The 26,789-nt window shown below is 47.0% G+C and overlaps 2 protein-coding genes and 6 non-coding genes across 12 annotated transcripts in view; 7 read left to right on the forward strand and 1 right to left on the reverse strand.

Moving 5' to 3' along the window:
- The first annotated feature begins 670 nt into the window (after positions 1–670).
- DKC1 (dyskerin pseudouridine synthase 1) lies at positions 671–16,902 on the forward strand. Of its 2 annotated transcripts, XM_077826143.1 has the most exons (15): positions 671–794; positions 1,688–1,752; positions 3,687–3,773; positions 4,359–4,450; positions 6,333–6,517; positions 7,048–7,112; positions 7,964–8,090; positions 8,771–8,901; positions 9,856–9,999; positions 10,415–10,535; positions 12,130–12,248; positions 13,305–13,408; positions 14,031–14,088; positions 14,686–14,844; positions 15,529–16,902. In XM_077826143.1, exons 1-15 carry the CDS (start codon positions 779–781, stop codon positions 15,598–15,600), a joined length of 1,545 nt encoding a protein of 514 aa, XP_077682269.1. In that variant the 5' UTR covers positions 671–778; the 3' UTR covers positions 15,601–16,902. The 2 variants fall into 2 exon arrangements, with proteins under 2 accessions (XP_077682269.1, XP_077682270.1); XM_077826144.1 differs by lacking the exons at positions 14,031–14,088; positions 14,686–14,844; positions 15,529–16,902 and having other exon boundaries at positions 13,305–13,412.
- Positions 7,482–7,720, forward strand: LOC144270713 (small nucleolar RNA SNORD17). Its single transcript, XR_013347219.1, has one exon. It is a non-coding gene; the product is annotated as a small nucleolar RNA SNORD17 (small nucleolar RNA).
- Positions 8,569–8,644, forward strand: LOC144270702 (small nucleolar RNA SNORD83). Its single transcript, XR_013347208.1, has one exon. It is a non-coding gene; the product is annotated as a small nucleolar RNA SNORD83 (small nucleolar RNA).
- On the forward strand, positions 8,956–9,092 carry LOC144270708 (small nucleolar RNA SNORA36 family). The gene has a single exon (XR_013347214.1). It is a non-coding gene; the product is annotated as a small nucleolar RNA SNORA36 family (small nucleolar RNA).
- On the forward strand, positions 11,199–11,447 carry LOC144270712 (small nucleolar RNA SNORD17). The gene has a single exon (XR_013347218.1). It is a non-coding gene; the product is annotated as a small nucleolar RNA SNORD17 (small nucleolar RNA).
- LOC144270701 (small nucleolar RNA SNORD83) lies at positions 12,605–12,680 on the forward strand. Its single transcript, XR_013347207.1, has one exon. It is a non-coding gene; the product is annotated as a small nucleolar RNA SNORD83 (small nucleolar RNA).
- On the forward strand, positions 13,709–13,844 carry LOC144270710 (small nucleolar RNA SNORA56). Its single transcript, XR_013347216.1, has one exon. It is a non-coding gene; the product is annotated as a small nucleolar RNA SNORA56 (small nucleolar RNA).
- A 704-nt stretch (positions 16,903–17,606) lies between the features above and the next one.
- Positions 17,607–26,789, reverse strand: part of MPP1 (MAGUK p55 scaffold protein 1) — a 57,865-nt gene continuing 48,682 nt past the window's right edge. For all 4 annotated transcript variants that reach the window (XM_077826145.1, XM_077826147.1, XM_077826148.1 and 1 more), the window contains exon 12: positions 17,607–19,001. In XM_077826145.1, coding sequence (XP_077682271.1) covers positions 18,825–19,001 — 177 coding nt within the window. In that variant the 3' untranslated portion in view covers positions 17,607–18,824. The remainder of the gene's footprint in view (positions 19,002–26,789) is intronic.

The raw sequence follows: 26,789 nt of genomic DNA on the forward strand, positions 1-26,789 counted from the left end.
CCTTCCTCCGTTCCACATCTGTTGGGTGAACGGTTTTGAGTTTTGACAGGCCTTCTGGAGCCTGCGTACCTCGGCCACAGCTCGCTCTTCTTCACTGGAGTACACTACTACCTGCAGCAGCATGCTTGTAATAGCCCTATGAACTGGCAATCACATCGCTGTTTAGAGGGGCTGAGGCGTTTCTGTGGCTGTGGTACTCCTTTCCCCTAAGAAAGCGGAATGAGCATATGCAGTGTAATTACGGACTCTGGCACAGCTTTCCTGTAGCAGTAACTTTTTTTAAAAGGGTGTGATTGCTTCCCATGTGCCCAAGAGTCAAATAGTCTTTGCTTGCCTTAGGAGGAGGTCTGGCGTTAGCGCTTGGCAGGGTCGCTGTGCCCCCTACGCTCCAGTTACGGCCATCCCCGTGGCGTGCGCTTACTGCGGGGGAGGCACGTTCAGTGTCGCATCCTGGCCCGGGAAGTTTGTGGGGGTGCCCAGCGCCCCGCAGGAGCTAGTCATGAGGGCCTGCCGCGGGGCTAGCGGGCTGCGGCGGCCGGGCCCCCCAGTGAGCGCGGGGGGGGGGTGTAGTCCGTCACGTGATGGGGAGCGGGCCGCACGCCGCCTTGTCAGGTGGCGGAGAAGCAGCGCCCCCCCTTCCCTGGGCGGGTCCTTGAGCACGTGACGGGGAAGGGCCCTGCGCGCGGTGCATCTCGGGACAGGGGCGGCCTTCGAGTCTCTCTTTCTGCGCGGCGGCGGGTGGCGGCAGCACGCGGCTCCTGGAGCGCGCGGGGCGAAGATGGCTGACCGGGAAGGTGGGGAGCTTGTCCCGGCCGGGGGGTGGTTCTGTCCGGCCTGAGCACGTGGCCTGGGGCAGGTCTCGGTCTCTCCGGCTGTCCCGGGCGCGGCCCTGCTCCGCCGCCTGGGCCGCGATCCGAGCCTTGCCACCAACGGGGCCGCTCCGCGTACACGTGGCTCCTGCTGCCCTTCAGAAACCCGGGAGCTCCTGGAATTACCTCGGGGCCAAATACCTGGTGCCGTGGTGGCAACACCCGCTTCCCCGTACCCAGGCCCAGCGGGATGTGGGCGCGCCCCGGCGTGTGCCAGCTCCGCAGCCTCTCGGCTTTCGTTTGCAAACGCTCCAGTCACCCGATCTGTGCTGGAAACCTGTCCGCCAGTGTGGCGTGTGCCTGACTGTGGGCATCCTGGCACGTGGCTCGGAGACAGGGAGGTGTAAGCTTCCTCCCGCTCCTGCCCCGTTAATCTCACTTCAGCACTGAGTCTAAAGCCTAATGAAGATAGTTTTCATGTCAACAATGGTCATTTCTTTGTCAGTTTTTGTCAGGAGAGGGGGAGGAGTGAAGCTCCTGGAATTGGGCGTTGCTGTAGAGAAGAAAATGCAGAGAGGTTAAAAGTAGGAAAGAGACAGATGGGGAGGGGAGAAAAAGAGAAAAGACAATGGAGAAGGAAGAAAACTGCAGTGTGGAAATAGTTGCTCTTAAATATCATATGTTGCCTCTGATATTGAATGTAACAAAGTACTGAACAAATAACAATTAAGTTGCTTTTGAACCTGATATTGAACTAAAGAATCTAATTTTTTAGGAGATACATCTTGCTTGTGTATAAAATTCTGTAGTGCTGCCAGTTTGGATTTGGATGAGTTCTGGTATGAAAAATATTTAACGTACCTCTGTTTCAAATATAGGCTGTATAGCTAAGAAGCAGAAGAAGAAAAAGGATAAGAAACTTCTACCAGATGCAGATGTTGCTGTGAGTGAAGTTGTTTTTCCATTTGTCTGACTGAGTTTGCCTCCAGGCTAGCTTGGTGCCTTGACTTGATTTCAAGTTGAGCAAAACTCTTGTTTGGGAAGATCTTGGAACCTTCACCTGTTTTAAGTATCTCAAGAAAAGGACTCAATGGCCCACTTCTGGAATCTTTTACTGTTTGAGTAATGGTTTAACAATGTTACTCACCTGCAATTTTAGGTCTTTAGTTGGGGGGTGGATGGGAGAGAAGCAGCAGGACAGAAGGCAAGCGGTGTTGTTTCCTGCCTTGGTTTTGGTGAATGCTGTCCATGGGAGCTCAGAGACTTAAGATGGGACAGTGTTATGGCTTAGAATGAAAGACAGTTGAAGTCTTTGTCCTGAATCAGCACCTCTCCTTGCTCCAAGTATCCATAGAAAAATAGAATTGCCCTGACTGGGGGCAAAAAACTGTGAATTTCTTTAATAATAAACACATTTTAGCAGATTTTTAAGTTCTTTATCAGCTTTGATCCCCAAGAATTTAGAGTGTCGGTGTCTCTCGGAGTAAAACTACTTTTTTTTTCCTAATAAATCTCTTGAGACTAAAATGGCTGTTTAGAATCCAATGGAGTGATGTATTTGCACTACAACTGACTAAAGGTTTAGTATATCGCCTTCCGCCACCAACTCTGTATAAATTTTTTCATGAGTAATGTACCTGAATACTTGGATGCTAAATATCTAAACTGTATTCTTAAATTCATTCACTTAAATTTGGATTACTGCTGGTTATGCACTGTGTATCTTATGACTTTAAAAACAAACTTTGTATTGGGGATAATCTAAGCACTATATCCAGGTGTACAAACAGTCTTTTCTCAACCTGTATATTGTATAATTTTAACATTAGCTTTAATACATTTTTTAAATCTGTTCTTATCAGCTTAATTAATTATTCTGGTAGGTAAGGGGTGGAGGGAGATGCTTGTGCTTAGAATGTGTCATTTAAAAGAGAATCTGTCCTAAATTGGCCTTTATTCATTTTTAAATAGAAATAATCCATTATTGGATTGGGATTTAGTCTTTTTTCACCCATTCACTGAGTCACCTGAAGTTGAGAGGAGCAAAATAGCACTTCTTTCCTTTCAAATTGTGATGCATGCATTAAGACGTGATCAGCCGGTGTTTTGGTTTGTTTTTTGGAGAAGTTGCTTAACTAAGATCATGTCTATACTAAAGACCTTGCACAGCTGTACTGCAGCAGCTGCGCCGCTCTAAGGTCTTCCGTGTAGCCACTCTATGCTGATGGGAGTGAGCTCTCCCATCAACATAATTAAACCACCCTCAACGAGCAGCAATAGCTATGTTGCTGGGAGAAGGGCTCTTGCCAACATAGCGCTGTCTACACCAACACTTCCAATGGTGAAATTTATGCTGGTTGGGATGTGGTTTCTTTGGCTCCTCTGACCAACAAAAGTGCTAGTGTAGACATAGTCTAAGTCTAGCTTTTGCTCTTTTGCAATGCACCAAAGAGATTCTGCCTCCTATGGTCTTTTGGAACTGAAACTTTGCTACTGTTTTAGTGAGTGAAGGGAGCAGACTGGGATCATTATTCTGCATTCAAACATGTAGCCATCCTTTAGTATCCTTTAGACTTGCCATGGAGCTCTGGGGGGCTGTTTCACGTCATGGTTCATTAATTCAGTTCCAGAAGTCTTCAGTTTTACTTGGTGTTATAGCCATTATCTCTCTGGACAATGATCGTTTTGCAGTGAATTTGTGGTGCTGTGGGTATATGTTGCTTTGGTGTAGCTGTCATTGAAGGGAATTGTGTAAGATGTGTTAGCAATAATTTGTGAATGTTAGCAATAGAATACAAAAGACTTTCAGTTGTAAAAAAGAGATAAGACACTTTGCATGTCAACTCCACTTCTCTGATCTGTGATTTCTCTCCCCAGGACATACAGCACACAGAGGAATTCTTCATCAAACCTGAATCCCGAGTGGCTCAGCTGGACACATCTCAGTGGCCCTTGCTGCTGAAGGTAAAGAGGATTATAGGATTCCGTCTGTGTGTACAGATATAAAAACATTACTCCTTGATTCACATGTGTTCCTTAGCCTGCCTGTAAAGAAATACCCTAGATGGGAACCTAAGGCAGAGGGCAACCAATCTCGCACCAGGCTCTATGACCCAAATGTTGAAAAGGGCTTTCACTCATTGTGTGCCTGATCTGTCAAACTGCATATGATCTTGACCTGCCGTATAACCATCCCTACAGGATTTACACCCATCCCTTCTTTCTGTGCAGGGATAATGTTTGCATAAGTCTCCACAGAGACCCTAGTTCTGTACACAGACACACTGGGTTTGCTCTACTTTGTAAAGCTCTGTTGTTCTACAGAGCTTTTAACCTTCTTTGCATAGCGTTGGCCTTTTCTTGCTGTAGAAAGTCTGTTTCTAGAGCTGCCAGTATGGGAGAGGCATTTTCAGTTAATTGTAATTTAAACTAGGTCAGATTATGTGATTGCAGATCTCCATGGGGATCAAAAATTCCAGGTAAAATGGGATTCGTTTCTAAAGACTTAGAGTATTTTTGTTTATAGTACATTTTGTTTGAATTTTGTAGAACTTTGACAAGCTAAATGTGAGGACAACACACTACACACCCCTTCCCTCTGGCTGCAATCCCCTGAAGAGAGACATCGCTGAGTATGTTAGGTATGTTTGTTGGGGAAAATTGTAACTTCTGTCACAGCTTACATCCTCAAAGAGTTTGGTGACTCTCCCAGTTTAAGTAGGTCTGGAAACAGTTACTTTTTCTTCACTGTTGTTGGCTATACAAAATTCGTCTTTAAATTTGGTTACCAGTCGCCTACATTTCAATTTATTCTAGTCAGATTCTTTTGGGGTAGATTTAGAAATGAAAAGTAGAGTAATGTTATGGTGTCTGAAAGCAATATAGCTTCCCTTGTTAGAGAGCTTATTCCTTCACTCTCCCACTTCCCTGGTCCTTCTCACACGAACAGAGAGCAACAATACCCGAAGTCCGAAGATGCAAACAATTCGATGTTTATTGGGGTGAACTTCCAGCAAGCTTAAATACAAGTTCCTTTTCCTTATTTCCGAATCCCAACTTACTTCCTGTTTGCCTCTAATTTATATAGTAATATTCTTAGCTATACCTTAACCAATCATTCTACTAAAATTTAACTAACCAATCCTAACATATTGTAACATGATTATGTAACCAATTATATCCCACCACCTTAATTAATTTACACCCAGCAAAATTAATTATACAGCAGACAGGAACAATCACAGAACCAGACAGAGATTATACAGACAAACAATAGCAAAGTGGGAACTATAATGGCAAGACAATACAGAAGTGAGGATTTCACATCCCAGTATTGATAAGTGAGTTCTTGCCAGACAGGATGCTATCAAACTAAGTTTTCTTTTACATTTTCTAGGCACTTCCCTTTCTCTGGAGGTGATAGGAATACAATCTTGTCCTGATAGTACCTAACAGCCCAATAGCACCTTATTTCAATGTGACTAGTTTGGAATGTAAGGATGTGACTGTTCACTTCCCAGCTTATGGCTGCCTCTGCTGCTTAGCCAAAGGCCTTAGCCTAAGAACAGGGCCCCAGACTGTCACAGTAAGAGAAGGACCTTACATTGGCAGACAGTGATTTTGATTCTTTCTTTTATACCTCTAACTAGCCAAGTGATAAGAATACACCTAAATTCTTAAAGTACAGGCCTTTACAGGCAGGCCTGAATATCTATATCCTAACATCCCTTTCCCAGCATGGTTCACTTTCTGTCATTGTTTAGTGGGTATTGATAAAAAGGCACAAGTAAATGTACATCCAATGTGAAGACTTTAGTGGAGATGTTTTGCCAGGCTGGGGGAGTTTTCTCTTGTAGTAGTGGGAAGGAGACTGAGAGGCCTTCCCCATCGGACCGTATGAACTGGAACCATAAACCCACTGAACATTAAACCCCACCAAATGAGGGTAGACCCATCCCCACCCCCGTATTCACTCACTATACCCAGCATACTGAACATAGCCGTTGTGTGGATAACTTACCCCATATCTCGATGTCTGTACCCTGACTGGTTAAACTTTTCCCCCAGTCGGGGAGATTGCAGATTTTTATGTCATCCTTGCTCCACCAGCTCCTAAATCGAATTTTGCACCCCTTGATAATCTGTACCTTATCTCCTGACAACCAGAAACTTCTATGCTTGAACTCTGTACCGTTTCTTATTTCAACATTATCTTAATAAAATTATTAAATTTGATGCAGTCAGGCCAAGGTGGCGGTAAGGCCAAGATTTTCAAAAACAGGAGTTTAGAGTTAAGCTGTTTAATAAAAGTCCTGTTTTAAATATAGAGCACCTAACAGCTCATTTGACTTAAATGGGAGCTGTTGGTTGCTCAGCACTTTTGAAAATGCTCCATATTAAGAGGAGCTCCTATTCTTAAAAATCTTGGATGTAGTTTTTCTTGGCTGCAAAACATCTCTCTCTTTAGAAGCCAGGTTATCAAATGGCATTGAAGGTTCTAATCATCTGTGTGCTGTGTTCCAGGACAGGCTTCATTAACCTCGACAAGCCATCCAACCCTTCTTCCCATGAGGTGGTTGCCTGGATCCGGCGCATCCTCCGGGTTGAGAAGACAGGGCACAGTGGGACGCTTGACCCCAAAGTGACGGGATGTTTGATTGTGTGCATCGAACGAGCAACACGGCTGGTCAAGTCTCAGCAGAGTGCAGGCATGTCATTTACTGCTTTGGGGTAGTTTATTCTCTAGTTCTTTTAAGTGGTCAGATGAAAGACTGACTGACTGTCTGCATTTTAATGATGAGCAGAGGATTCCAGTTCCAGGCCTCTAAAGCCTGCCTATTTCTAACTAAGGTTTGCTGTCCATTATAGCAGAATACAAAGTTGGGATGAACTGGAGGCCTGGCAAGTTATTGTTTTCCTGAGCTTTGTGGTGTCACCATTTTTAGCTGATCAGGTCTCAGAACTGCAAATTTTAATTTACACACAAGAGGTTACCATTGCTTTTATTCAGCCTTGTGCTGTGCTGCGCTGCCTTGCTCCATAAATAAACCTGCAGCTTGTGTTTCTTTGTTGAGAGATTCAAGGGGTTAGAGCTTTTTGTGCTTGAGCCGTTTCTAAAAGTCAGTGGCTGTTAAGAAGACTGGCCTCTATAGATGTTTGAATTGTAATAACACCGACATGGCGGTGAACAATAAAATGCAAGTGGCCGCTCCTGACTACTCTTCTGTCATTCTTTCAGGCAAAGAGTATGTGGGAATCATTCGGCTGCACAATGCTATTGAAAGCGAGATTCAGCTTTCCAGGGTAAGTCTCTGCATGCTTGAACCCACGTTCGCTTCCTGCTGTGTTGTCTTATCAGTGTACGTTAGAGATGTGGGTAAGAGCATTCCTTAAAGAGCCATTGAGAGCATTTTGTTGCGGTAGAGGTAATAGAATAAACTGCCCCTAATAAAATCAAAATTGTGCAGCATGACATCATGTTACTTAATCAGATGCTTAATTTGCATTGGTTCACTGTATATTTGCTGTCTGTGTGTTAGTAGGATTGTCCATAACAATTGCAATTTTCCCTCAGGCCTTGAGATGTTGACATGCCCTTGCTATTTCACAAATGCTGTGATTGTGCATTTTAAAAAAGACCTTAAGTCTCCTCCTGGCAGGTATGCAGTGTATGTGAAGTGATGATGAATCCATTCTCAGAGTGCTACTGCATTGCCCTCACTTCAGCATGCAGATTCCTGTTCTTGGGTCCCCGTGCTGTGCAGCCTCCAAATACCCTCCAGCCTTTCATTGTTTTATTGGGAGCCGCTGGTTTGGCCAACTCTGTGCAGGAGAGGGGCAGAGCCAGCAGGGCGGGAGCCCCTCTTCATAGGGCTCTGTCTCAGCCAAGATGAGTGATGCTGTCTGATCACATGCTGCTGCCTGGTAAAGTAGCCCCATTGGTAGCTGGGGGAGTAATTTCTATCTAGGGGGTGCGTGAGTGGCTCAGAGGGGCTTGCTTTAATGTTGTATGATCAGATACAACATGTGATATACAATAGGAAAATGATTTTTATTGTCCAAATAGCAGCATGCTTTTTTGTCGAGATGTGCTGATGGGATGGTGTGGGCTCTGTAAAGGTGAAGGCTGACAGCTCTTCTGCTTTTCCCCCTAGGCAATAGAAACTCTGACCGGTGCCCTGTTTCAGCGACCTCCCCTCATTGCAGCTGTCAAGAGGCAGCTGAGGGTCCGAACCATCTATGAGAGCAAACTGGTAGAATACGACCCTGAGAGGAGATTAGGTAAAACGCCTCATAGGTTCTCCGCTAGCACTTCAAAGCATGAAAGTGCTGTTATGGGCTCTCCCTGTGAGGATCTAGTGAACATACCACTAGAGGGGACTTGCTGTTCCTCTTCCAAGTGCAGTGATGTGCAGACACTTGATGGTCCCATTTTAAAATCCAGGCTTTAACTTGTTAATTGAAACTGGTTTAAAAGAGAGGTCTGTGTTCCAGGCTGAACTCCAAAGGGGATGCACTGCACTGCAGCCATCTAAGGAAAGGAAAAGTGCCCTCTGTTGATGTTCCTGGGGAAATGTGATGAATTCCTCATTATGGTGATCTGTGATGACTGACGAAATCCCACCTACTTCCATGTGGGATGAGCTTCTTCCCAGTACAGAGAAATACCCTGAGACTGCCAGTCCCCACCCTCTGCAAGAGCTGAAATTGTCTTGCATATTTTCCCCATGATAAAAGTTGCTGAACTCTTCCATGAAGAGCCAAATGATGCAAAGTAGATGACATTAGCACTCTGTGCAAAGATGACTTACATCTATCACCCAATACTGATGGCTCATTGGAGGCACTGAACGTGGAGCCAATCACAGGGCTCACTTTAATCCCCACAGGCAAGTGTGTTAAATTATGGTACTGCTGGATAGCTCAAAATTCTTCTCTCCCCTCCCTATATTGCATTCCAGGTATCTTCTGGGTGAGTTGTGAAGCTGGCACCTACATCCGTACTCTGTGTGTCCACTTGGGCCTGCTGCTGGGGGTTGGAGGTCAGATGCAAGAGCTCCGGCGAGTGCGCTCGGGGATCATGGGAGAGAAGGTAGGAGGGTACGCCTGGCTTTCTTTTGAAAGGCCCTTGCTGTAAGTTATCTTAACCCAGAGTGTTGAGTTCAGTTCAGGGCTGCTGTCCCTGTTCTGGTAATTAAACTTTGGGACAGTGAGTGGCTGGGAGTCATGTCAAGATGATGGGAAGCTTCGCTTTCTGCCACTTCCGTCACTCAGCCCACAAAACGTCCATGTACTGAAAGAGCTTAACTGCTTTCTTCTTGCACTCTGGCTTTGGGCTCTTCAAGGTATCTAATGTAGGAAACATACTTGGATTAAAATGAGCACCTCTGTGTAAAGTCCTTGGCTACTGCTGTGCTGGGGGTGGTATAAAAGCCTAGATAGACTTTCCAGCATGGGCCGAGATGGTCCTGGAGTTTTGGAGAAACACTTCATTTGTGGAACAAATTCTTTGCTCTTTTCATAGCATGGAGGCTCTTGATGCAGCCACTTTTCCTAAGAGCCTGTGATCTTAGTGCCTGATACACTGCATCCAGAGTACTGAGGTTTCTGACAGGGTGCTTGCTGCCATTGCAGACAGCGTTGTTGTGTGTGCGATTTGGGGCGCTAGGTAGCTCAGCCTTTCACGTGTTGATGTTTCATGTGTGGGAAGCTAAGTTCATTCGTGGGTCAGGTCACAAATGAGTTTTTGTGGTAAACATTATATACAAACGTGGCAATTTGTGGTCAGGAGGGTCCCAGGACTGGAACAGCAGAGGTCAGAGCAGAGGGGTGCTAGCAGAGTTATGTGGGGGGACTTTAAGTTGCACTTACCTGCCTTGTTCATAGCTCTCGGTAACTTTATCTTCAACCCCTTTTGGGAACCCTAGAATTCATCACTGCTTTTTCTGCAATGTATTTCTCACCGTTGTTTTAGCCAGTTTTTCTCGGTCTGATTTGATTGGGTGGCTGGGCCAAGGGTAAACTTTGTGGGCATTTCTCTCTGCAGGACCACATGGTGACAATGCACGATGTACTGGATGCCCAGTGGCAGTATGACAACAACAAGGATGAGAGTTATCTGAGGCGGGTTATCTTCCCCTTGGAGAAGCTGCTGACTTCACACAAACGGCTGGTTATGAAGGACAGTGCGGTGAGTTCCTGAATGGCTTTGGAAAATATCAGCAGGTGGTGGGACAGTGGGGTGACACTAATGCATTTCACCCTAACTTCACCTCCAGCTTGGACAACAAGTAACAAATAATTTTAGTGGTGGTGATCCAGATCCTTATAAACAACCACCAGCATCTCTTTCAAGGAGGCAGTGTGCAGGTCTGAATAGCAGGGGGTGCTTTGAATCGGCGTAGAGGAGCAATGGCCAAATCCTGGAGCGTGGGAGGAGGTGCTCTTAAGTCATACATGAAAAAATATTATTTTATCAGTGGGGCAGCACCAATTGGTATTTAGTGGCTGAATAAATTTGCAGAGTCAATGTTATGCATTGGTTAAGACCATGTAACTTTACATTCTCAACCAGATTTTTCAGCCTTCGTCTTACACCTTTCCAGGTTAATGCCATCTGCTACGGCGCCAAGATCATGCTTCCTGGTGTTCTGAGGTATGAAGATGGCATTGAGATTAATCAGGAGATTGTCGTCATCACCACTAAAGGGGAGGCCATCTGCATGGGTAAGAAGAGGTCAATGTTCTTCCTCCAGCCACTGAGCTAGCTACTTGGCCGTAAAGCCAGAGCAATAGAACATCTTCAGAAGCTTGTAACAAACATGGGTGGCTTGAGCATTTCATGGGGGGCGGGATGGCACTCGCCATGGCTGGAATCTTTCATCTGTGTTTCGTGGTGGGAAATGATGGGATGCTGTCACTGGAATAACTGACTTGCTACCCTTAGAAGTGTGAGAACAACATTGCTTAGAGAGGTCAGTGATACCAGCTGAGAAATAATGGCCTAGTTATAACTCTGGTATCTGGTACAGTAACAGATTTTATTGCTCTATAATGTGTTTTTTCTATTTTTATCAATTTAAATTTTCCCAGTTGTGCGAAATTGTGGTAGGGCAGATAATTTAATGACACGTTAAGATTCAAAAAGTTAGTGTTACAACTGTTAAAACACATTGTCAACATTATATGTCAAAATGTACAAAATAAATATCTTTAAATCAAATTCTTAAGTTCTTAGGCAAAGAAAGAAATCAATGGAAATATATTTTGGTTAGTTTGTATACAGTGAAATTGACAATTATCGACACTTAGCAGTAAAAGTCTAATGCTTCCAAGCCTAGCTATATCACTCCATTCCTGTGTCCTGGGCTTTCAAGCACACCACTGTATGTGAAATGATGATGAAGTTTATCCATTCTCTGAGTACTGCTGCACTGCCCTCCCTGCAGCACCTAGATTCCTGTTCTAGGGTCTCTGTGCTGTGCAGTCTCCAAATACCCTCCAGCCTTTCAGTGTTCTACTGGGGGCTGCTTGAGGGTGTGGCTGGCTGCCTGCAGGAGCGGGACAGAGCCAGCAGAGCTGGAGCCCCTCTCCATGGGGGCTCCATCTCGACCAAGAAGAGTGATGCTCTCTGATCACATACTGCTGCCTGTGAACTTCTCTCTCCTAACAAATCTAGTATAAAGAAATGATGCATCTTGGATGGCTGCTGAATGGGTGTGCACTGTTATTTTGTACTAATGTCTTTTTTATTACCAGATACTTGCAGCAAAGAATTTGCCTAGGTAATAAGGACTAAAGTGCCATCCTGATTGGGCGCACGTCTGGCAATGAGCAGTGGTGTGTGTGTGTGTTGCTTATGCCCTGTATCCAATACAGGACACCACTGGGTGGCGTAACAATTCACTCCTAGCTAGTCTGTGAACCCGCATCCGTTGCTCTGCTGGGGGCTGAGCCACATAGTGGTTGGTAAACCTGCTACCATCTTAGCTACGAGATCTGAGTCTTTTAGCTCAGGCAGTAGATGTTCCTGCTTTTAGATCTAGAGTTCCCCAGTTTGTACTTCCCTGATGATGAACCAGACAGGGAGTGAGTTACAAGTGGAAGCCTGTCCAGGGCGTGAGTTGGATGGACTTCTTGGGTAATTGTGTAGGGGGCTGATGAAAATTGCATCCCTTTGGATGTCAGTCTTGGGAATACCATCTTTGTAGCCCATCTCTGCACCACCATAACGCTGAGTCATAGGAGACTGAATCCAATAGCTGGCCAGTATTGCTCTTTTGTGCCTAAATGTTCATTCTTTTCATTTCCACTAATGCAGCTGTTGCCTTGATGACCACTGCAGTGATTTCTACCTGTGACCACGGTATAGTGGCAAAGATCAAGAGGGTGATTATGGAAAGAGACACTTACCCCCGCAAATGGGGTCTTGGTCCCAAGGTGAGACTAAGGGTGGGAGGCTGTGTGGTGTTGGAAATTGGTTCAAAGCAGCCTCTTACAAAGTTGCAGGTCCTAGATAAAGGCTTCCAGTTTGTCACCACCATTTACAAACATATGTAGTTTGTCTAAACCCTCTGAAGCCAAGAAGATGAAAAAGGCTTGATCAGTTTTGCTCCTGCTGTGAGACTGTAGGGCTCTTTGGGCTATGTCTGCACAGCTATAACCATGTCCGAGGACTGGGATGTCCCTAACCTGGTTAAAAGTCTGGTTCCAGTTGGTGGTGTAGACTAGATCTTGACTAGGCTAAGCCAGGATCAGACTGATTTTAGTCTGTGCTGCAAATTCTTCCAGGAAGAGCCAAATGATGTGATGTAGCTGACGTTAGCACTGTGTGCAAAGATGACTTAAATCTATCACCCAATACTGATGGCTCGTGGAAGAATTAGAAGATGCTCCATGCCCCCCACTCTTGAGAGGCTGAAGTAGTGTCTGTAAGAATGCTTCAAGTGCTCTAATGAAAGGTGCCATTGAAATTCAAAATAGCATTAGAGACGCAGTATATCGTGGCCATGTGGCAGAGTACTAAAGTCTGTTGAAAGGGGCTCCAGGAGCAGCAGAAATACCACTTCCATCTCTCTTGCACAATTCCACTTACCCATGTGCCTGATGCACATATGATTAGCATTTATGTATAGCTGGGTCTGTAACAGTAGAAGACTTGCTCCAATTTGCTTGCAGTTCCTTCTCATGCAGTGACACAGTGGGAGGGTAAAATAATCTTTTCTGGAATACTACTACTTTAATTAACCGGTGTTGCAAATAGAAGAATGACATCAGCCAAGAAATAAACTCCTAAGTAACAATGATAATTTGCGATGTGCTATCAGAGGCTCTTTGAGGACATATTTGTCTCTCTCTCTGACCTGGTAAAGGTTTCATCATGAACTTGGTTCTCTTCCACAGTGTGTCATCACATGCCAAGTGACTTCTCCAACTAGAAATGATAGCTCCTTTGAAGCTAGAATGTGACCTTTTCTCTCTGCATTTTCACGCCAGGCAAGTCAAAAGATGATGATGATCAAGCAGGGCCTGTTGAGCAAGCATGGCAAGCCCAATGAGAGCACGCCAGATTCCTGGAAGAAGGAGTATGTGGACTACAGGTAATGCACAGCGCTCCAGAGACCTGTTTGAGGGACAGGGCAGAGGGGTGAATTGCATGTGTTCAGTCTCTGCTGTGGCATCTTAGAGTGCCACTTCCTTAGGGCATATTGCTGACTTCTGCTGGAAAATGTCAGTTTGGGGTATAAAAGGTCACGGGGGTTGAATATAGCATGTTAAAAATACTGTCAAGCAACATAATAGCTTTTCAAAGTATGTTAATTGCAATGCAGTTATTTGCCATCCCTAGGGAGCACTGCCCTGGAGGAATAACGGGAGGTGCTATTCCAGACAAACCAAGTGAGCAGACAGTTATCCCTTTCTAGCTTGATACCTGTGGCTCTAGAGGGAGTCAGTCTGCCAAATTAAACAGGGGAGGCTCTGCCTTTGTCCAGCACAGTTAGGCACTGATGTGGGCTGCAGGCTTTCCGTACACTGCCGAGTGTTGTATAACATAGCAATCAGAAAAAGGAGCTGTAGTGTGTCAACTGTGTAGCAGCAGGAGGCTGAGGGATGTAGCTTGGTTTGCAGCAAGCATCTAGGAGGGAGGACAGTAAATCTGAACGTATAGGATTGATTGGCAGTATTCACACATTCAACTCAGAGGTGTTTTCCTCCTTTCAGTGTTGCTGTGAAGAAAGAGGCAGAAGCCCCAGCAACAATGGCTGAGAGAGTACCAAAAGTAAGTACCACAGGCTGCTTTCGTGTAACATCCATTTCAGACCTGTGTATTGTCAAATGAACATCTCTGCCTTGGCAGATTGATCCCATGAATTATGCTTTCCTATGTTGTTTTCTTTGGGGGAGGCAGAGTTAACATGTGGAGTCTCCTTCAATTTGTCCAGCAGAGTGGACTTTCATATGTTATCCATATTCACCTGTGTGGTTAGTGTTATGTCGCCAGGCTTTGAATTCATTGGGGGACAAGATCTGGGAACAAGAGCCCTAAGATGGCTCAAGACCATGGCCCAGAATCTGAATGCAGAGCTGCGCTCATGGGATTCCAGAGGCCAGGGTCACTAGCCCCCATCCTAGTCTGATGCAGTTCATCCCAGTTGAAAAAGCCCAACCAGCATGTGCGTGTTACCAAAGGAAGCAGGTTATCTTTGGGGAGCCAACCCTGGACCTGTTTTTGGGCTCTGTCACTTTGCGTACAGATGACATAGCAGAGACTGGAAGAATGTGGAGCCCTAAGCTGTATGTGGGGTCTGTCATCTGAACTTGAGACAGGCCTCCTGTTACAGAGAGCTGATCTGATGCTGGCTTTAATCTTAAACAGAGAAAGCGGGAGACAGAGAGTGAAAATGAGGCATCAGTGGCTCCATCCTCTCCGGCCACTCCGCAACCAGAGGAGCAGAGCAGGAAGGAAAAGAAAAAGAAGAAAAAAGAGAAGAAGGCCAAAGAAGCTGCAGAGAGCGGAGGGGAGCTAATGGAAGTGGTAGGTAACTTGATGGTGCTGCAGAGCTAGGAGTGTGGCTGCACTGCATTACTTGTACACCTCTCTTAGTGATACTTACAAACCCTGAGACACCTATTTAATTTGTCCATGTAGGTCGCTGCTTTCCCCCATCAGTATAGAGTTACATCACTGCAAGCCGCCTCAATATAGCTAAGCTTAGTTGGCACCATTGTCTGTCCCTGGGGGCTGGCCTGCCATGGATAAACAGATTAATCTGTAGGGCAGGGTGTGGAAGGGGCTGTTACAGACTGCCCTTGTTTAATGGGTTAGGAATAATCTGCTCCTGGGGTAGCTTTTTCACAATTGTCTGGCAGAGATTATTATGCCTTCTTCTGGTGCCTCTGGAGTAGTGCACAGTTGGAGATAGGGCACCAGGCTAGATGCCTATTCATGTGGAGTGGCAATTGCTTCTCCAGTGTACATGCTCCTGGACTTGGTAATTACCAACATGCAATGCACCCTGCCAGGCAGATTTTGTTTTGGGGAGCCTTGGATGGGGGAGTGTCAGCATGGTATGTCACTCTTCCCTCATGGATGAGAGCTCCTGGGGGGTAGTTAAGATGAATCCTTATATAAATACCTCATTAGTCCTTGCTGAAAGGTGTCACAAATCAGCAGTGATTCCTTCCCAGACACCCTTCCTGAGATCCATCTTCTCTGCAGGCCAGTGACACCAGCACCAAGAAGAAGAAGAAGAAGAAGAAACAAAAGCAAGCTGAAGAGAGCTCGGAGTAAGTGGCTAGATCCCTCCCAGCCAGACAAGGCCATCTGCTTTGGATGGAAGACAGAAATAACAAAAGCTATTCCCCAGCAATGCAGAAACACTGCCTGCAGAAGGGTGATGAGGCTTCTAATCCGTTGCTTACACAAACAAAAGCATGTCTGCAGTGTGGCTCAGCAAGCTCACCATAAGCCTCTCCTCATCCTGTTTTAAGGGTGGCTGGAGGGAAGAGTGTAAAACTTACCCACTGCACTGGACTCTGCTCTGCTAAGCTGGTTGCCTCAATACGTATAAAACTCTTCTCAGGGAACCAGCAGCTTCTGCTAAAAATGGGCCCTCCTAACCTCCAGTGTTTTGAGCTATTTCCACAAATGGAGATAATGCCTCCCTTCCTAGTCCTGCCTTTCCTTCTGTTCGTGGGTCCGGGAGCCATTACCCTGACAGTCAGAGAATGTTCTTACAGCTGAAGGAATTGGCCTGAGCAACTCGCCCTCTTGGAGCAGCGTCCGGGGTCTGGATGATCACACTGGCTATTTTAAGTTCTTTGGTTTTAAATTGCAGTGCTTGGCTTGAGTCTCGACTAGCCAAGTCCCAGTGTCTCCCCCAGGAGGGTAGATGTTTTAGGTACATGTTTTCAGTTTGTGTAGGCTTAGAATTTGTATTTGAGGTTTCTCCCATTTTGTTTCAAAGTGCAGGGACCTGGCTCCATTTGCTGTTCATCAAACTCCCATTTACATGTTCTGACGGCCATGTCCACCACTGCCTCAACCCTCCTTCCCAGTATTGGCACGTAATCAATTCTGGGGGTTGGAATGGAGAGACAGGACAGATCTCTGGGGCCAGAGGCCCTGTATGATCTGGAAAATGTCGGCTGGTCATGTGTTCTCTAAATGGTAGTGCGTATGGCGATTGGAGGCCTTTGGCACCAGCCCTCGGCTGGCTGAAGCTGAATGTGCTGTGGGCAGCAGATGGTCTGTTCCAAACAAAGCACCGAGGTTCTCTTGCTGGGGTGCCTCACGGGCAGGAGGTGGTGGGTTGCTGGTGCTACTGGGTGACTGGATTTATCCCTATACCTATTTTAACCCCTTCAGGGAGGGGTAGGATGCTCTGCATTGAGCAAATACCATCTGAAGTAAAGGCCTAAAGTTGCCTAACTGTGTGTTGCTCTTTTTTCCCCTTCTCCAGTACTAGGGAGACACACATGTGGTGAGCACAGCTGGGGGCTGTCAGGGATTTAAGGGAAAAGAAAGTTGTGATTTTTATTTACTTTTTATTAAAAAAAAAACGTAACAAATAAACTATTTTTCAAGTGTTGACTTGTTGCTGTTCAAGCTGGGTAGGAGGCAGTGCTTCAGTTAATTGGCCACCTCTGCATTGAGGTGGGGGCTACTAGGAGACAGGCCTCTTCCCCATTCTGTCCTTAGTTGTGCCTCCTTTCCCAGGGAGAAGGAGCTGCAGGGGAGAGGATGGTTGGTGCTGGCTGCTAGGGCTGATTGCAAAGGTAATGATGGTACTGCTCTGGAATCTTCTAATAGGAACTGACTAAATTACCAATTTGTTTTGGTCAGCACCTACCTTGGCCAGCTTGGAACATGGGATTTTTGCATTGGAAGGCCCTATTCCTTTAAAAGGGCACTGAGACTGTTTGTGAACCAACCCACACATGCATATTGCTGGCTTTGCCCTAACTTCCTTCATAATAAGGCTGACTTTTGCTGTTTGGTGGGAGGGAAAGGGGCAGGGGTGAGTGCTCTTGTTAAGTGTAGGGAGTAAAGCCAGCTTGTGCTGGTCCTGTGTCAGAGAATAAATTGAGCAGTGATTCCCTGCCCCTTTAAGGGCCAGTGTGGAGCAGTCCTGTAGCTTTTCTGCTCTTGAAGGGCAGAGAGGTGTGCAGCTCAGACGGCAGTGTCCTAAGGGCAGGGAATACCTCACTGTAGTTCAGCTGTTTCCTTGGGGAGCAGTTCATTGGACAGATGCTGCAGTGACCTATTGAGCTCAGTACAAACTATGAAACCAAGCAAACACTTCAACACTTTTATTGCTATGTGGTGTTTCCCTGCAGTGGACTAGAATAAAGGTCCCTATTGCACATCATCAGGTTTTTTGGCATTCTTAAAAATTGTAGATTTCAGACATGTTAATCCCCTTTCCCTCTACCCTTCCTGACAATAAAGCACCCAAAAAGGTCCTTTGAGCTAGACATTGATTATGGTTTGAAGAATTGCTGCTCCAAAGGGGCCCCTAGCACTATCCTGCTGGCAACACTTAGTTCTGGCACCAGATGGGGTCTTGGGCTTAAGCAGCCCCACAAGTGGAGGTTGGGGTATGTGCATGGAGTAGGTGCACTCCTTGGACACAGTGAATGTGCCTGGATAGTCTCTCTTGTTGCTATGTAATGGATAGATGATTGGGTCCAGACAATCTAATTTACTGACTCCAGGGGTTATTTTAATCATTGTTGCCTTAGTGGTGTCTATGGTCAGAGGTGTCAAGTTATAACTGCACAGGCTGAGTTAGGAACTCCACACATCCAGCATGGAAGACCAGCCCCTGGGGTGAACAACTCCAGCTCACAGTTAAAAATAATTAGCCCTTCTGGTTGTGAAGAAAACCCCTGGAATACAAGCTGTGGTAGCACTGGCTTAGCCTGAAAGAACAGCTCTGTGTAATCTGAACTGCCCCCTTGGCTCAAGCATGTGCAGACTCTGAAGCCTAGGGCCAGGATTTTCAAACAGTGCATTCTGCCCAGCTGCATCAGATAATGTGCAAATGGCCAAATAAGATTCCGAGCTCATGGTGTTAGAAGTGCCTTCATCCTGTCTTCCTCAAGAGTGAAGCACAGTGCAAAATAGCTACTGGAGCAGGCCCCTATTTTCCCCCTCAGTCACTGGGAAAGCATCCCTGTGTGATCAATAGGAGTGTTGCTGAGTGGAGGGATGCTATATAGCCCCACCTGTGTAGCACTAGGATGCAAACCCTAAGATAAAATAGAATTTCTCCCCCAAACAACATGCCAGGGAGAAGGCTTCACACTACAGTAGTGCTGATGCACAAGGACTGGTGGCTTGAGCTTGGAGATCCCTGCACTTACCCTGTGCATAATAGACCAAGTGAGATTGGGGCCATAGAACGTTAAAAGGAAAGGGGACTGGGTGTTGCACTATGTAGATCAGGGGTTTCCCACCATTCCATTCTGCAGGATGGGAGTAACAGGAAGCTGCCAGGGTTGGACAACTGCTCAGTAGACCCAGGAGACAGGCACCCACTGGGGTGAGCTGCAGGCCTGCTCAAAAGCTTCTTGTAGCAGCTTGAGGCTTTCATCCACACCGTTGTTGACTAGTGACAGGTCAAAGTAGTGTGCGTAGCGGCTGCAAATGGTCTCCGACTCCTGGCGTAGCTGCTGCAAGGCCTCCGACTGCAACAGAAGAGAGCCAGTGAGCTGGGGCTTGTGCGAGGGGTAGTGTGTCCATACAGAACCCCCAGGCCAAGGAGGTTGAGGCTGGTGGATTGCCCCTGTTGGTTTGGGAAGTACATGATGCACTGCAGGAGGGCCTCTGGCCCAGATGAGACATTGCACCCATTTCTTAGTGCAGTGGTTTGTACCGAGTACTGGTCTCACTAGGCAGCACCCCCTACTCTTACAGCATGTTGCCATAATGGCCCTCACGGGGATACTGCAGTGTGCCCTTATTGCTGTGCGAACTGAAATGATAGCAGCTTATTTAGGGACTCGCAGGTGCTTCCTAAAATTCTGGGTGCTGAATACCCAAAGCAGCACAGGGGCTGCTGCATACAGCATCACTCCCTACTTGAGAAAGCTAGCTCTGTTTTATGTTTCCCACACACAATAGGCTCGTGGCAGTCCCAGTAGAGTGCATAGGTGCCAGCTCCCTAGGCTGGCCTGCAGAGGACCTATACACCTCACTGCAGGTTGCAATTCCTACTGACTCTACCCTAAAAAGTTGCAGAGTATCTTTAAGATTAACTCTAGCCCTGTGAAAAGAAATCTCTTTGGGCTGGGCTAGTGGGACACTTTCCCAGCAGCGTTATACTGGTTTAACTCCCCAGGTGGGCACTTAAGAATAACCTGTGCCTCTTCCCTACGACACTTTGAATGTGCTATCAGCTACAGCAGAAGAAGGCATACTATCTTGACCGTAGGTGGCCCTTGGCAGGGAGATTACACCCATACAGTTCTGCTGGTAAATTTCCCTAGGGAGACAAACTTCCTCAACCTGCCTCTGGAGCAGAGCCCCAAAGACAGGGGGTTGAGGGATGAGGGTGCTGGCCTGGGACTCTGGATAAAAGTTCTGTTCCCAATCCAGCTGCCAGCCAGCGGCATGCGCTCAGGGAAGTTACTTCCCCTCCCTTCCTCGGTTTATTCAGACAGCAGGCTCGAGTCTCAGTCTCTGTTCACACTTTCCTTGTACCTCTACTGCTGAGGGTTACCTTTGGTAATGGCAGACATCAGAGATGGCTACATGGCACTCTGCTGCACACCTAGCTCCTGAAGGTATTGCAGGCCCACAGGAGCCTGCTCCAGCATCCAATAAATATTGTAAATAGGAACTCCACTACAACTTCCTTCCTGATTCTCTCTATCAGAGGGGTAGCCACCTTAGTCTGTATCCACAAAAACAACAAGGAGTCTGGTGGCACCTTAAAGACTGACATTTATTTGGGCATAAGCTTTTGTGGATGCATCTGAAGAAGTGGGGTGGTTCTTTGAGTAGTGGCCCTATGGGTGCTCCACTTTAGGTGTCTGTGTGCCCCTGCACCTCTAATCGGAGATTTTTTGGTAGCAGTGTCCCCATTGAGCTCACGCATGTACTCTCCCTCCCTCATGGTCTGCCTAGAGGCTATTTAGCACTGCATGGGCAAACCCCCCTCTCTTCTTTCTCTTCCACCTTTGGCCTCTGAGGGAACAAGCAGCCTCTTCCTTATCTATGTCATTAGCATAAGTAGTGTTTGTTTTGTTAAGCTAGTGTTTCTTTATTTTATTCCTTTGGGGTTAAAAAAAAAAAAGGGAAAAGAACTTCAGTTTTCTGCCCTCTCCAGGGACATTCCTCCTCCTCCTCCCCCACCCCCCCAGGCATCTAGTAGACTTTTTTTTTAAACTGGAAAAAAAAATTATGAAAATAAAAGACAACGCTCTTCTGCATTCCTCCCTGCCCAGGAGCTTGCCTGGCTCTCTCTGCTCCAAGCGGTGCCTCTCCTGCCAGGAGTCAGTTCCTGTAATGGCCAGACACTCTCTGTGCCTGGGAGAGCCTCATAGAGGTGCTTTACCTGCCACAGCTAAAACAGCAGTCTCGCAGGAGCTGAAGTTAAAACTCCTCCCTGTAGAGAAAACACTTCAGTCTACAGGGGACTCCCCGGGTCAGCACCCACCGATCATCCCCGGAGCCCTCAATTCAAAAGGGGTCAAGTGGTGAAGAGGAGGAGAGAGGGGAAAGAAAGAAAAGCCACCAGCAGACTCCCCCCAGAAAGGCTTGTAAAAAGAGCTCCTCTGAGCAACTGGCCAGCCAGCGGGGCTCCCCAGAGCGGCCACCTCGGTAAGACACCAGCAGAGGGACCTCCTGCTGTGAGCTCTGCTATGGCAGCTCTGAAGCAGGCACCTGAAAGGGGCTTTCTGCTGTAAGTGCTGCCCTGCAGCACAGTCCCCATGGCACTGTCTTGCGCCAGGGGCTTCCAGTCATACTCTGAGATGAGAGAGGGGACAATTACCATACCATCTCTAAAAGAGCAGCACCAAGAAACCCTTTGGTATCAAGTGTAACAAAACTCCCATCTAGGAAGTGTTCTGCACCTTCCCAGCCATCAATACTGACAACATACTACAGACACTCCTCTGTGGTACCACATAAGCCCATGGTAACACACGTGCTCTGGAAACCTGTGGTCTCAGTACCCAGGGAGGGACAATTACTGTACCATCTCTAAAATATAGTGGCACCAACAAACTTTCTATACTGGGGACAACAACATTCATTTAGGGAGTGCTCTGCCCATCTATCGGTACTGACAACGTACCACGGACACTCCTATGTGGTACCAAATGAACCCATGGTGATGCACGAGCTCTGGTACCCTGGAGACCTGATGATTGGGGAAGAACCACAATCCCCATTACTTGGTACCAGGACCCCGGTACTGAGCACATCCCTACACCCAGAATTGCTCTTGGCACCGGGCTGTCTACTGCCAATACCCCAGTCAGCAGCACCCTTACCAATTGACACTGGCCAGGAGGAGATCATTCCCTGGCCCCTCATTGTTGCCCACCATCACACTATATGCCCTTCTGTTTCTATTCAGCCTATTCCTCACCTGCTCCCTCAAAACAATGGGCTGACCCTTCACCCCAAACTGCAGGTCCTCTGCCTCCAGGTTTGGTTCCTTCTTAGTTCCAAGGCTTAGAGGCAGAATGACGAGCTGAAAGACGGGTTGCAACAAGACCACAAGTTGACCACGCAACATACTGATCTACAAAATGGAAATGACTCCAAGTTTGTGTTATTCCAAACACACAGACCCAACCTCATCTTTCCTCCCTTTGATTTTGCGTTACTTTTTAAACGCTCACTCAGCTCCCTTAAGGTACATTTTGTGGCGAAAACGGCTTCCCACTTGATCCTCACAGATGCAGGGACTAATTTCCTGGCAGGAACTATGAAAAACCTTTAGGAAGCTCATGGGGTAAATCACTTGGTTGCCACTCCTTACCACCATCAAACAAATGGCATGGTTGAGAAGTTTAATGGAACTTTGGGGGCCATGATACGTAAATTCATAAATGAGCACTCCAATGATTGGGACCTAGTGTTGCAGCAGTTGCTCTTTGCCTACAGAGCTGTACCACATCCCAGTTTAGGGTTTTCCCCATTTGAACTTGTATATGGCCGTGAGGTTAAGAGGCCATTGCAGTTGGTGAAGCAGCAATGGGAGGGATTTACACCTTCTCCAGGAACTAACATTCTGGACTTTGTAGCCAACCTACAAAACACCCTCCGAACCTCTTTAGCCCTTGCTAGAGAAAACTTACAGGATGCTCAAAAAGAGCAAAAAGCCTGGTATGATAAACATGCCAGAGAGCGTTCCTTCAAAGTAGGAGACCAGGTCATGGTCTTAAGGGTGCTCCAGGCCCATAAAATGGAAGCATCATGGGAAGGGCCATTCACAGTCCAGGAGCGCCTGGGAGCTGTTAATTATCTCATAGCATTCCCCACCTCCAACCGAAAGCCTAAGGTGTACCATATTAATTCTCTAAAGCCCTTTTATTCCAGAGAATTAAAGGTTTGTCAGTTTACAGCCCACGGAGGAGACGACGCTGAGTGGCCCGAAGGTGTCTACTACGAAGGGAAATGTGGTGGTGGTGTGGAAGAGGTGAACCTCTCCATGACCCTTGGGTGTATGCAGCGACAGCAGATCCAGGAGCTGTGCACTAGCTATGTGCCAACGTTCTCAGCCACCCCAGGACTGACTGAACGGGCATACCACTCCATTGACACAGGTAATGCTCACCCAATTAGGGTCCAACCTTACCGGGTGTCTCCTCAAGCTAAAACTGCTATAGAACGGGAGATCCAGGATATGTTACAGATGGGTGTAATCCGCCCCTCTGAAAGTGCATGGGCATCTCCAGTGGTTTTAGTTCCCAAACCAGATGGGGAAATACATTTTTGCATGGACTACCGTAAGCTAAATGCTGTAACTCGCCCAGACAACTATCCAATGCCACGCACAGATGAACTATTAGAGAAACTGGGACGGGCCCAGTTCATCTCTACCTCGGACTTAACCAAGGGGTACTGGCAGGTACCGCTAGATGAATCTGCCAAGGAAAGGTCAGCCTTCATCACACATCTCGGGCTATATGAATTTAATGTACTCCCTTTTGGGCTGCGAAATGCACCCGCCACTTTCCAAAGACTTGTAGATGGTCTCCTAGCGGGATTAGGAGAATATGCAGTCGCCTACCTTGACGATGTGGCCATATTTTCGGATTCCTAAGCAGACCACCTGGAACATCTACAAAAAGTCCTTGAGCGCATAAGGGAGGCAGGACTAACTGTTAAGGCTAAGAAGTGTCAAATAGGCCTAAACAGAGTGACTTACCTTGGACACCAGGTGGGTCAAGGAACTATCAGCCCCCTACAGGCCAAAGTGGATGCTATCCAAAAGTGGCCTGTCCCAAAGTCAAAGAAACAGGTTCAATCCTTCTTAGGCTTGGCCGGTTATTACAGACGATTTGTACCGCACTACAGCCAAATCGCCGCCCCACTGACAGACCTAACCAAAAAGAAACAGCCAAATGCTGTTCAGTGGACCGAGAAGTGTCAGAAGGCCTTTAACAAGCTTAAAGCGACACTCATGTCTGACCCTGTACTAAGGGCCCCAGACTTTGACAAACCGTTCCTAGTAACCACAGATGCGTCCGAGCGTGGTGTGGGAGCAGTTTTAATGCAGAAAGGACCTGATCAAGAATTCCACCCTGTAGTGTTTCTCAGCAAAAAACTGTCTGAGAGGGAAAGCAACTGATCAGTCACTGAAAAAGAATGTTACGCCATTGTCTACGCTCTGGAAAAGCTACGCCCATATGTTTGGGGACGGCGTTTCCACCTGCAAACCGACCATGCTGCACTGAAGTGGCTTCACACCGTCAAGGAAACTAACAAAAAACTTCTTCGGTGGAGTTTAGCTCTCCAAGATTTTGATTTCGACATCCAACACATCTCAGGAGCTTCTAACAAAGTGGCTGATGCACTCTCCTGTGAAAGTTTCCCAGAATCAACTGGTTAAAATCGTCCTTGAGATGTGGAAAATATTGTTAGTCTTTATGTACTTGGTAGTATATTTAGAGATGCATGTGTCTTATTAACTCTGTTTTTCCTAGAGCTCCAGGAAGAAATCCCAGCCAGTGTTTCACCCTAGCTGAGATTTGGGGGGCGTGTCATAAATATAAAGGGAAGGGTAAACCCCTTTGAAATCCCTCCTGGCCAGGGGAAAGCTCCTCTCACCTGTAAAGGGTTAAGAAGCTAAAGGTAACCTCGCTGGCACCTGACCAAAATGACCAATGAGGAGACAAGATACTTTCAAAAGCTGGGAGGAGGGAGAGAAACAAAGGGTCTGTGTGTCTGTCTATATGCTGGTCTTTGTCAGGGATAGACCAGGAATGGAGTCTTAGAACTTTTAGTAAGTAATCTAGCTAGGTACGTGTTAGATTATGATTTCTTTAAATGGCTGAGAAAAGAATTGTGCTGAATAGAATAACTATTTCTGTCTGTGTATCTTTTTTGTAACTTAAGGTTTTGCCTAGAGGGGTTCTCTATGTTTTTGAATCTAATTACCCTGTAAGATATCTACCATCCTGATTTTACAGGGGGGATTTCTTTATTTCTATTTACTTCTATTTTTATTAAAAGTCTTCTTGTAAGAAAACTGAATGCTTTTTCATTGTTCTCAGATCCAAGGGTTTGGGTCTGTGGTCACCTATGCAAATTGGTGAGGCTTTTTATCCAACATTTCCCAGGAAAGGGAGGGTGCAAGTGTTGGGAGGATTGTTCATTGTTCTTAAGATCCAAGGGTCTGGGTCTGTAGTCACCTAGGCAAATTGGTGAGGCTTTTTACCAAACCTTGTCCAGGAAGTGGGGTGCAAGGTTTTGGGAAGTATTTTGGGGGGAAGGACGCGTCCAAACAGCTCTTCCCCAGTAACCAGTATTAGTTTGGTGGTGGTAGTGGCCAGTCCAAGGACAACGGGTGGAATATTTTGTACCTTGGGGAAGTTTTGACCTAAGCTGGTAAAGATAAACTTAGGAGGTCTTTCATGCAGGTCCCCACATCTGTACCCTAGAGTTCAGAGTGGGGGAGGAACCTTGACATGGTGGCAGCGGTGGTTGACTAGACCTTTCTCCGAGTCCAGGGCAACTTGTTCTCTCTTACACCTGTCCATGACGACAGCATTTCTAATTGCCATCACCTCAGCTAGGCACATAGGAGAAATAGTGGCCCTGATGGCACATCCATCATTCACAGCTTTTTTTTTTTTTTTTAGGACAAAGTAACTCTAAGGCCATGTCCCAAGTTTCTCCCTACTTTCTCTGCACTTTCCATGTGAAAAAACGGTTACTTACTTTCTCGTAACTGTTGTTCTTCGAGATGTGTTGTTCACGTCCATTCCACATTAGGCGTGCACGCGAGCGTTGGAAACTTTTTCCCTTAGCGGCTCCTGTCGGGCCGGCGGGCCCCCCAAGTGGCGCCACTGCGCTGTGCATATATACCCCTGCCGCCCTGACCCCCGGAGGGTCCTTCTTGCTGGCGACTCCAACAGAGGGGTAGGAGGGTGGGTGGTGGAATGGACGTGAACAACATCTCGAAGAACAACAGTTACGAGAAAGTAAGTAACCGTTTTTTCTTCTTCGAGTGCTTGTTCATGTCCATTCCACATTAGGTGAATTACAAGCTTACCTCCAAAGGAGGGTAGGAGTCATGGAACAACTGCTCAGAGGACCGCTCTGCCAGCTGCCGAATCCGCTCTGGCCTGCTTGTTGACTGCGTAGTGGGTTGTGAAGGTGCACACTGAGGACCAGGTGGCTGCTCTGCAGATCTCCTGGATCGGGACCTGTGGCAGGAACGCCGCGGAAGTCGCTTGCGCCCTGGTCGAATGGGCAGTGACTGCCGGGGCCGAAACACCTGCGACCTCACAGCATGCCCAGATGCAGCTTGTAATCCAAGACAACATCCGCTGCGCCAACACTGGGAGGCCTTTCATCCTCTCCGCTACAGCCACAAACAGCTGCGCGGATTTACGAAAGGGCCTGGTGCGCTCCAAATAGAACGCCAGCGCTCAACGCACATCCAGGGTGTACAAGCTGCAGTGACTCGGGTCTGTATGGGGTTTCGGAAAGAACACCAGCAGACAAATGTGCTGGCCCAAATGGAATTGGGAGACCACCTTAGGGAGGAACTTGGGGTGCAGTCGGAGCTGCACCTTGTCCTTGTGAAATACTGTATACGGTGGCTCAGAGGTGAGGGCCCTCAGTTCGGACACCCTTCTGGCCAAGGTAATGGCAACCAGAAATGCCACCTTCCAGGAAAGGTGGAGGAGAGAACAGGAAGCGAGGCTCAAACGGGGGTCCCATGAGTTTAGAGAGGACCAGCTTAAGGTTCCATGGAGAGACTGGGGGGCGTGAGTACGGAAACATCC

Source organism: Eretmochelys imbricata, chromosome 9 (genome assembly GCF_965152235.1).
Source record: "Eretmochelys imbricata isolate rEreImb1 chromosome 9, rEreImb1.hap1, whole genome shotgun sequence".
Classification (NCBI taxonomy): Eukaryota; Metazoa; Chordata; order Testudines; family Cheloniidae; genus Eretmochelys; species Eretmochelys imbricata.